Source organism: Mustela nivalis (genome assembly GCF_964662115.1).
Source record: "Mustela nivalis genome assembly, chromosome: 18".
NCBI classification, from domain to species: Eukaryota; Metazoa; Chordata; class Mammalia; order Carnivora; family Mustelidae; genus Mustela; species Mustela nivalis.
Genome location: NC_139037.1, coordinates 55,707,688 through 55,717,982, shown reverse-complemented (window position 1 = coordinate 55,717,982; position 10,295 = coordinate 55,707,688). Strand labels below are relative to the sequence as shown.

The 10,295-nt window shown below is 60.2% G+C and overlaps 1 protein-coding gene across 1 annotated transcript; it reads left to right on the top strand.

Moving 5' to 3' along the window:
* The first annotated feature begins 850 nt into the window (after nucleotides 1–850).
* CYTH2 (cytohesin 2) lies at nucleotides 851–8,712 on the top strand. The gene is made up of 12 exons (XM_082710485.1): nucleotides 851–1,117; nucleotides 1,948–2,095; nucleotides 2,185–2,251; nucleotides 3,114–3,232; nucleotides 4,376–4,456; nucleotides 4,977–5,089; nucleotides 5,175–5,323; nucleotides 5,779–5,890; nucleotides 7,717–7,793; nucleotides 8,028–8,099; nucleotides 8,198–8,352; nucleotides 8,434–8,712. Exons 1-12 carry the CDS (start codon nucleotides 1,099–1,101, stop codon nucleotides 8,519–8,521), a joined length of 1,200 nt encoding a protein of 399 aa, XP_082566611.1. The 5' UTR covers nucleotides 851–1,098; the 3' UTR covers nucleotides 8,522–8,712.
* The last annotated feature ends 1,583 nt before the right edge of the window (nucleotides 8,713–10,295 follow it).

Here is a 10,295-nt window from a genome sequence, read left to right as displayed (position 1 = left end):
AGGGCATCCTATATGGGGGGACTCCGAGGGGAGGGAAGAGTTTTAGAAGAGGGGGTACCTGAAGTGAGGGGAGTCACAGAGGAAGGAAAGGACTTTGAGAGTGAGGAAGGAACCAGAGAGGTGGAAGGACGTTGAGTAAAGGGAGTTGTTATGGGCGGGGATGCTAAATGGGGCGGGGGGTAGTTTGAGGGCGAGCGGAGGACCCTGAGAGGCAGAAGGCGCCAGGGAGGCGGAGCCTTCGCTGTATTTGGCCTTCCCCTAATGTCCCATTCTCCTTGACAGACACCCAATAGCGTGAGAAGAATAAGTCTTTTGTTTCACCACTCCCTAACTCTCAAGAGGCTGAAGTGGATGGGAAAGTCCTGAGAAGGGTTAAGGAAAGGATCTGGAGATCAGAGGGGCCAGTACCGGGAGGACAGAGGCCAAAAGACCGGCCAAAGCCGCTCCCAGTTGCCTGGCAACCGCTGCGGTCAAAAGCCTGCTTGGCCAGCCGAGGAGGTGTCGCTCCCGGAAACAGCCGACAGTTGTGGCGCCGCCCCCTGGCAACGAGACTAACAAAGTACCGCTCCCCAGCAACCTATGACTAGAGGCGGGGCTGGACTGGACTAGCAGCCTCCCAGTGCCCTGGAGCAGGCGCAAGACTCTCTGCTCGCGCATAGTCCCACCTCCATGCAACTCCTTTCCGAGCCTTCTCATTGGCGGGCACACCAGCCAAATGCCTTCTATTGTTTCGGAGGAGGGGCCCGGCTCCCTCGTCGCACTCCGATTGGCCCCACAGACCGTCTACCTCCAGCCGGACAGGACTACGTCTGCTCCTTGTGTGCCTATTGGCCCTGGAGGACGATACTTCGGGGTCGGGGGCGGAGCAGACGAGAGGGCCCTCCGTGGATTGGACAGTGTCAAAACGAGGGGCGGTCCCTATTGGCGGGGCGGTTGGGAGGCGAAGGGAGAGTCTTTTCAGCGCTGAGGACTGGCGCTGAGGAGGCGGCGGTGGCTCCCGGGGCGTTTGAGCGGGCTCATCCGAGCCCGCGGGCCAACGCGGATCCAGGCCCGACCGGCGGGACCGCCCCGGACTCCCCGCGGGCCTTCCTAGCCGCCATGGAGGACGGTGTCTATGGTAGGTCAGGGAGGGGCGGGGCCGGCTGGGAGGGGATGGAGCGTTTCGACCCGAACGTTCCGCCGCGAACATCCCTCCCGGCGCGCGACGCGCGGAGCCCTTCGGCCCCGTCGTCGACTAGCTTTTGTGGGGCGCGAGACGGGCTTCCGGCGGGGCTCGAGAGCAGGGCGTTCCAGGCCATTGTTTGGGCCGAGCCTGTTTCCGGTGGCGGCGGGAGGGGGCGGGATGGAGCGACGGAGGCGAGGCCGGGGCGGAACCATTCCCTCTGGAAAGGCTGGGCGAGCCCAGTGCCTGCTGGGAGCCGCGAGGGGGGCTTCTGGGGCGCTTGGGTGGGGAGGAATCTTGGGGGCCGCAGCGATCCCGCTAAGGCGTGGGCGGGGGCCTTCGATGCCCCGCCCCCTGCCCCAACTCTTCCAAGCTGTCAGGCTTTGCCAGCCGTAGTTACTTTTCATGGACCCAGGAGTCCGGACACCCAAGCTCCCAGTTACCTCGCCAAGAATGGAGGCCGAAAACCAAGGCCCCAGCCCCCTTCCAAGTAATGGACCCAGCAGCTCGGGCTCCCAGCCCCCTTGTCCCTCAGACTTAGGAGTCCTGACCCCTAGCTCCCTCTCCTCCCCCAGAACTAAGAGTCTAGATCCACAGCCCTTCCTGCTCTGGGATGAGGAATCTAGACCCACGCCACCCCCCAGCCTCTTCTTCCAGCAGACAGTGGAGGCCCTCCCCTCCAACCTAGTTAGTCCTGCCCGCCCCAGCCCTGTCCTCCCCCAGATTGCAAGAATCCTGGCTCCCAGTCCCCAGAACTGACCTCCAACCCCTGACCCTACTCTCAGAGCCCCCAGACCTGACTCCGGAGGAGCGGATGGAGCTGGAGAACATCCGGCGGCGGAAGCAGGAGCTGCTGGTGGAGATCCAGCGTCTGCGGGAGGAGCTCAGTGAAGCCATGAGCGAGGTGGAGGGTCTGGAGGCCAATGAGGGCAGGTGAGGGCTGGGGTGGGGAACTTGGGGGTTATGGGGCCAGGCCAGGGCTGCCCCGGCATTGAGCCTCCCTCCCCTGCTCTCTCCTGCAGTAAGACCTTGCAGCGGAACCGGAAGATGGCGATGGGCAGGAAGAAGTTCAACATGGATCCCAAGAAGGTGCTTGGGCCACAGAGCTGGGATCTGTCAGGCAGACATCCAGGCAGGGGGCTCTGGCAACTTTAGATTCCAGAAACATGCTTAAGGTGGACAGATGGGGTCCTAATCCCCGGATTCAGATACTGGCTGTCCATTTGGTCTCTGACCACTCACCAGGCATTCCAGCCTCCTGACCTTTGCCCGTGTGGTCTGTGTCTTCTGCGGGGGGAGGCTCTCTTCCTATTTCTGGACCCTCTTATGGGGCCACCTAGAGTCTCATGAGGAGCTTGAACACTGAGAGGGAACACGAATGGTGGCATGCGCAAGGCAGGGTTGACTAGGGCCACTTCAGAGAGAAGCCAGGCTGTGGACCCTCCCGGGGGAGCCTCGGAAAGTGAGGGAGGGCTTCCTGGAGGGAGAGGACAGTCAGGTCCCGTTTGAAGGTCGAGTCTGTGTTCACCAGGTGGAGAGCGATGTTTGTTTATCCGGTCGTTCCCGCTCTCTGACACTGTCTCAGGTTTGCCCCTGTGCTGGGCAGCTCTGGAGCCCCAGAGTGGCCCTATCCAGCCTGCGGCTTGGCACTCACAGGCCTTGACCGGCAGCTGTAGTTTATCAGACATTCAACAAACTCCCTGGGCTCCCGTTCCTTGCTGGACCCTGCTCCTGGTGCGGGACTCAGCAGGCAGAGGCAGAGGGCTCAGTTAAGTGCAAAGGCTCTGAGGCGGGAGGGGTGGTGCTTAAGTTCCTGGGTGAAGCCTGAAGACAGAACCTGGCCGAGTACTGTTGAGAGCGGGGGTGGGTGTGGATGCTGAGGTCCCTGGGGAGGCCGCGGTCGGGGGAGCTTTCTGGCTGTCGGGGCTGAGACCCGGCCCCCATCCACCAGGGGATCCAGTTCTTGGTGGAGAATGAACTTCTGCAGAACACACCCGAGGAGATTGCCCGCTTCCTGTACAAGGGTGAGGGCCTGAACAAGACAGCCATCGGGGACTACCTGGGGGAGAGGTGAGACCCCGCCCAGTTCCCACAGTCCCTTGCGCCCTGCTCCTGCCCTTTCCGCCCACTTCTCCCAAGGAGAGGCCCGGGTGGATCAGCTCTCTGACTGGATTGTGACAGAGCGGACCTCTGAAGGGGTTGGTGGGAGCCTGGGATCATCTAGGGGAACCTGGGGCTGCCTGTGACCATCTGGGGGCATGGGAATCTCCTGCAGACCCCTGGAAAATTGAGGCCCATCCATTTAGGTCTGGGACAGCGGAGAACAGCTGTGAGCATTGGGGGGTGGTGAGAATCCTGTAGACAGCTTCTAAGCGTGGTAACCACATAGACAGCTAGGGAGTATGGGAGTCCTCAGGGACACGGGGACCCATGGACGTCTGGGGCATGAGGATTGTCTATGGTCTACGGCCATACCACCCTGAACGCGCCCGATCTCGTCTGATCTCGGAAGCTAAGCAGGGTCGGGCCTGGTTAGTACTTGGATGGGAGGATTGTCTATGGACATCAGGGGTGATATGAACATCTGAGGTGCTTGGGACCAGCGGGATGTCTGGGTAGCGTAGGGATTGTGTGGACATCTGGAATGTGTGGAACCTTCTGGACATCTGGCTTGTATTAGGGCTCGCTGGTTGTCTGGGGATCGTGGGGATTGTATGGACACCTGGAGATGTCTGGGGGACCCTCTGTGGACACCTGGGGTGCGTGGGAGTGTTTCAGGAGCATCTAGTCTGTGTGGGGACTGTCTGGACATCGGGGGGAGGTGGGTAGCCCTCTGTAGATGTCCAGGGGCCATCCGGGGACAGCTGGTGTGGTGGGGACTGTTCTGTGGACAGCTGGGGTGCACGGGGACCATCTCTGGACATCTGCAGAAGGGCCATCAGAGAGATGATAGTGGGTGGAGCATGTGTTTGCTGTGCTCCTCTCGACCACGAGGGTTTGCTAGACCGGCGGTGATTGTGTAGCAGATGGTCCTCCCAAGAGCGTGTTCTGAGTGTTCCTGTCCTGGTGCCAGGCCTGTGATGGGGCCAGGCTCAAATTTCCACCCGCCCCAGGGGCAGACACTCCGCCCCAGTGTTTGCTTCCTGTCCGCTCCTGCTCCAGCCTCCCCAGACTCTTTCTTGTGCATGACTCTATGTCTTTCTGCCCTCCCAGGGAAGAGCTGAACCTGGCAGTGCTCCATGCCTTTGTGGACCTGCACGAGTTTACTGACCTCAATCTGGTGCAGGCCCTCAGGTGAGAGAGGGATGGGGTTGGGAGGGCAGGAATGTACCTATCAGGGCTCGCTCTTTACAACTGATGAACCGACTCAGAGTAAAAACAGAAACAAAGATCAAGGGATTGATTGTCTCACGTAACACAGAAGTCCGTGGTAGGGCCTCCTTCAGGCATAGCTATATCTAGGTGCTCAAGTGGTGTCAGAAGGTCCATTTTCTCTAGCTTTGGGTTGTCCTTGCCACTGTATTGGCATTGCTCTCTGTAGACTCACCTGTCACATGGCAACAGAAGTCCCTGCAGACTTGTTTAGCAAACCTAGCAGAAAGAGGGGTTTTGGGATTTTTTGTTTTTGTTTTTTTTTCCTGTATAAATCCACCAAAAGTCCCTCGGCCAGTGCTCATGGGTCAGTGTGGAGCCATACCTGAGATAGCTGCTGAGGCCATAAGGCTGTTACTGGCTGCTTCCTGACATGGGGACAGAGAGCAGCGAGGGCCTTCTGCCAGACATGGCGCCTATACCTGGCTCCTCTCTAATGCAGGCAGTTTCTCTGGAGCTTCCGCCTCCCCGGAGAGGCCCAGAAGATTGACCGGATGATGGAAGCCTTTGCCCAGCGATACTGCCTGTGCAACCCCGGGGTCTTCCAGTCCACAGGTGGGGGCCCAGCCTCGGGGGCTTTGGGAAGGAGGGGCCAGGGCCCCGCCTGCCTGTGTCCTCACCACCTGACTGTCTGCTGCAGACACATGCTATGTGCTGTCCTTCGCCGTGATCATGCTGAACACCAGTCTTCACAATCCCAACGTCCGAGACAAGCCGGGCCTGGAGCGCTTCGTGGCCATGAACCGGGGCATCAACGAGGGTGGGGACCTGCCCGAGGAGCTGCTCAGGGTCAGGCCCCCTTTTCCCCTCCCCACAGCCCCACTACCCAGTGCTGTCCCCCTCCCTGCCACAGGCCCTCCCCGTAGGTCTCCCGGTGCCCAAGCCGGCCAGTGCAGTCGTGCCAATGTGTCCCATTTCTTTTCTCTCTCTCTTTTCTTGGCCTCCCTCAGTCTTCATCTCTCTTGTTTCCTCTTTCCCGTTTCTCTCTGGCCCTCGGGGTCTAAGTGTGTCTGATTCTCCATCTGTCTGTCTATCTTGAGAACTCTGCTGGCCACTGCTACTCTGTATCTCTTCTTCCTCTCCTGGGGCTCCCTCCATCCTTCTGCCTCCTCCCCGGACCACTCCTCCCCTGGTCCCATTGGTCTCATTGCCTCCCTGGCTGTTGGGGCCCCCCCAACCATGACCAGGTCACCCCGGGAGGGTCCCTTGGGCCTGGAGATGCTGACTGCATCCTCGCCCCTCAGAACCTCTACGACAGCATCCGAAACGAGCCCTTCAAGATTCCTGAGGATGACGGGAATGACCTGACCCACACCTTCTTCAACCCGGATCGGGAGGGCTGGCTCCTTAAGCTGGGTACGTCCCCTCCTGACCCCGCTGGCAGCCTCTGCAGGGGAAAGTGAGGAGTCCCAGGTTCTCGTTGCCATGCGCACCTGCTGTGTGATCTTAGGCAAACGATTTGGCCTCTCTGAACCTCCAGTTGCCACATCTGCAAAACGGGGCCAAAACCAAGATGAGGTCGGTGCGCTGGGCCCGAGCTCAGGCATAGAGGAGGGCCCCCTAAATATTTGTGGGTACAGGGTAGGCGTTAGGGAGCACTGAATAATTGCCAGGCTCTGTGCTTATGAACACAGAGTCCCCGCGGGGGTGGAATGGGGTGGGGGTGGAGCCGATTCCCCCAGAAACACAGGGATCCAGCAGATTCTAGATAAGTCAGCAGGGGTCAGGCAAGTGCCCCTTCTGTGGGGGTTATCTGAGGATTGGAGGGGTTCTCACCCTTGGGTTCACGGGACATTTCCCTGGGGAGCTTTTAAAACCCCGACGGCCAAGCCGCAGCCTCCTGGAGCTGGGATTTCTAGGGTGGGATGGGCTGTCAGTCATGCTGAAAGCTCCCCAGCCGCCTTCCAGGGCAGCCGAAGTTGAGAGCCACTGGCCTAGAGCCCTGCGTGGTAATGGTAGGCGCCATGGGAGTGCTAGCCGCAGCTTCTGAGCCCCAAGGCAGCGGACAGCTGCTCCAGGGCCACGGCGCTGACCCGGGGGCCAAGGCTTCCGGTGCCCAGGGAGAAGGCAGGGAAGCAGCAAGCAGGCCCCAGGAACTAGTTCTCTGCAGACCTTTCCGTCCGTAGGGATGCTTCCCATTTTCTGGAGTGGGGACATTGAGGCTCAGTCGCTGTCCAGCAGCAGCCACAGAGCTGGGGTGGCCTCGGCACCAAATCTCTGACCCTGAGTGTAGCTTTCTGTTCTTTGTGGACAGCGTCAGGGTCAGGGACAGGGAGAGAGGCATCTCCTCCTCCAGAGGCTGAGGGGGACCAGTGGTGGTGGTGGTGGGTGGTGGTTGTGGCCATGTTCACAAGGATGCTTAATGGTGGCCGTTGTTGCTGTCACGGTCAAGGAGCTCAAAAGCAGGTCATCTTGAAGCAGGAAGGTGTGGGCACAAGTGGGTCTGTGGGTTGGAGTCCAGAGAGGGCAAGAGGTGGCCCAGCCACCTTGGGCCAAGCAGCTGGGAGTGCAGGCAGGGTTTGTCCCCTCCCTTTGTGATAACTTGAGTAGGGGGAAGACCTCTTTACTGTGACATTGGGGGGCCTTCCTGGCTGAGGACCTACCCCGAGGGGACGGGCTGGAGCCAGGCACTGATCTGCGGCCTCCCTGGGAGGGAGAGGGTCACGTCGATGTAACTGGTTTTCTTCCCTCTCTTCCCCCCTCCCTCCCTCCCTCTCTCCCTCCATCTCTGCGTGTTCCTCTCTGCTGTTTCCATCTCTGTCTCTGTTTCTGTCCCACCCCCTGTGCTTTCTGGCCCTTGCCCTCCCCCCCCCCCGTTTCTGTGGCCTGCGGCTTCTGGGGGCACCCCATTCTTCTGCCTTCCCTTCTCGCCTGGTCCTGCCTGCTTTCTCGCTGTCTGCCCCAGGAGGTAGGTACGCTGCCCATCCTTGCTCCCTGACCTGACATCGGGGGAGGGGGCTCTCCCGGGCTGACTGACAGGGTTAGGAAGTGGGGTGGGCGAGATCCTGGGGCCCCAAAACCAGCCTGTCCCTGCTTGTCTGTCTTCCCACGCATTGCTTTGTTCTTAGCCCCACCAGCCCCGCCTTCCCTGCGCTCACTCTGCCTCTCGGTGCCCTCCCTGCCCTCCCAGAGGCCCTGTCCCCCTGTTGAGCCCAGGCCCCCTCCCACCCCTTCCCTTTCAGGGGGCCGGGTGAAGACGTGGAAGCGCCGCTGGTTCATCCTCACAGACAACTGCCTCTACTATTTTGAGTACACCACGGTGAGGGCAGGGCCTGGTGGAGGGGCTGGGGGCAGGGACTCCCGGGTCTGAGGGAGGAGGGCATTGAGGGTCTGGACTTCTGGGTCTGAGGGAGGAGGGCTGTATCAGTGCACTAGGGCTACTGGGACAAAGTACCACGAGTTGGTGGCTCAAACCACAGACATTGCTGGGGTTCCAGAGGAGGGGCTGGGCGAGGGCTGGGGAGTCTGAGTCCTGTGCTACTTTTTCCTTCAGGACAAGGAACCCCGTGGAATTATCCCCCTGGAGAACCTGAGCATCCGAGAAGTAGATGACCCCCGAAAACCGGTAAGGCCCTCTCTGTACCCCAGCCTGCTGCGGTGGGGGCGGCCTCTGGTCCTGGGGCCACTCTTACCCACTGTTCTTCTGCTCTCGTGTCTCCCCAGAACTGCTTTGAGCTTTACATCCCCAACAACAAGGGGCAGCTCATCAAAGCCTGTAAAACTGAGGCGGACGGCCGGGTGGTTGAGGGGAACCACATGGTTTACCGGATCTCGGCCCCAACCCAGGAGGAGAAGGAGGAGTGGATCAAGTCCATCCAGTGAGCCAGGGCTCCAGGGTCCTTGGGCAGTGGGCGGGGTCTGGCTGCTTGGCCCTCACCCTGCAAACCTCCCTTCTGCAGGGCCGCCGTGAGTGTGGACCCCTTCTATGAGATGCTGGCAGCAAGGAAGAAGCGGATTTCCGTCAAGAAGAAGCAGGAGCAGCCCTGACCCTCTGCCCCCCAACCCTGTTATTTATTACGGAGCTGCCCCACCCGGGTGGCCGGACCCCTGGGCCCCGGGGCTGCGGATCCTGGTTCTCCAATCCTGGTTCTCTGTTTGGAAAATTCACCACCTCTAGCTCCTCTCTCGTTGTTTGTAATTAACACACCATTGGTAATCTTATTAATTATTTAACCACTTGTGGCCTGGGACCCCTCCTTTCTCGGGGTTGACAGGGCGGAGGGCCTCAGCCTTGTTGCCTGCGGGGCTGCCAGTGCACCAGCAGGGCCAGGAGCACTGGTCTCTATTGGGGGTTGTCCGGGCCTGTGAGGGATGGAAGCTGGGGATGCTGCAGCCCAGTGGGGGCCTCCCATGTCCGCCCCTTTGCCCCCACCCCCACCCCCCAAGCCTGCAGGAATAAAGGCTGGAATAAAGGGGAGGTGTCACGGGGCAGCTGGTGGTGTGGTTAGAATTGCATAGTATCGAGCTAGTGGGCGGGCAGAGGTCCTGGGGCAAGGCCTAGCCTTCGTTCCAGACACGCCTTGACAAGCCAAACCCAGGCGGGGGCCCCTCAGCCGGCTGGTGCTCCCAGAGGGGCCGCAGCTCTGAGCTGATGGGATTGTGAGGAGGCCAGTGCTTTGCAAGCAAGAACTAGAGAGTGGGTCGAGCTGTGGGGGGGACCTGCTCCAGGAGCACGTTGGGCAGAGGAGCCCAGAAAAGAGCCCAAGAGCTGTCCCCTGGGGCTGGGCAAGAGGCAGCTGGTGTCAGAGGAGGGCTAGGTGGGAGTGGTTGGTGGGGGTGGAGAACTGGGGGGCCAACGAGCACGGTTCTCAACCAGCAGCTGGGAACAGCTCTGGGAACCCGTGGTACTGCTCCTGTCCTGAGAATCAGCCTCGGAAATGGGAGGTCTTTTCCTTGAGAGCAAATACTTGAGGGATGGGATACCCCTGAACCCCAGGGCCAGGCCTGTTCCTCCTGGCCATTTAGCTTGGGATACACTTGGCATCCCCAAAGAACAAAGGCACAGAGATCGGGGGCGGGGGGTGGCAAGACGGGAGACCCCCTCGTCACTCTCCCACACCCAAATCTGCTGTGGAGGCTTGAGTGCGAGAAACCCCGACATTGCGCAGGCCCTGGGACCAGACTGCATTAGGTTGAAACAGGCCTGCCGCTGCAGGTTGTGTGTGTTTTGGATTGGGGGGGGCAGTTGCATTTCCTCCCTCCCCCAAGCTGTCTTCAAAGGGTGGAAGCACTAATTGAGTGCTCCTGGTGAAGTGGAAATCCTGGCTCTGCCCTTGGCCACAGGCATTGACCTGCTCCACACGCACTAGCAACACTGCTGTCCTCGAAGGTGGGCTCCTCTCCCTGCAGGAGCCTTGGACTACAATTCCCAGCAAGCTGTGCAGGGCTGGCTGTCCCCACCAGTGGGAGAGCCAGTCTGGAGGCCTTCTGGGAGTTGCAGTTTCCTAAGGCTCCAGTGAGGGGGGTGGGGTGGGGTGTTCCTTACTTAGCCCAGTTTCCTACACTTGTGTGCTGGTTGGGCAAAGAGGCCCTGGGCACTTTAACTCCCAGGCTCGGATGGGAAGTGGAGTTCCCAAATGAGAATATGGGATTCCCAACTCCAAACATTCCAGGGAAGTGGGAGTCATCAGCTCAAGAAGAAAGGAGGTCTCTGGATACACACAGGGTCCCACCACTACCTCATCCTATCCTGCCCGCCTCCGGGGAGTAAACCCATAGGTCCTGAATGTCCACTAGCAGGGAGAGTAGTCGGCTCGCAGAG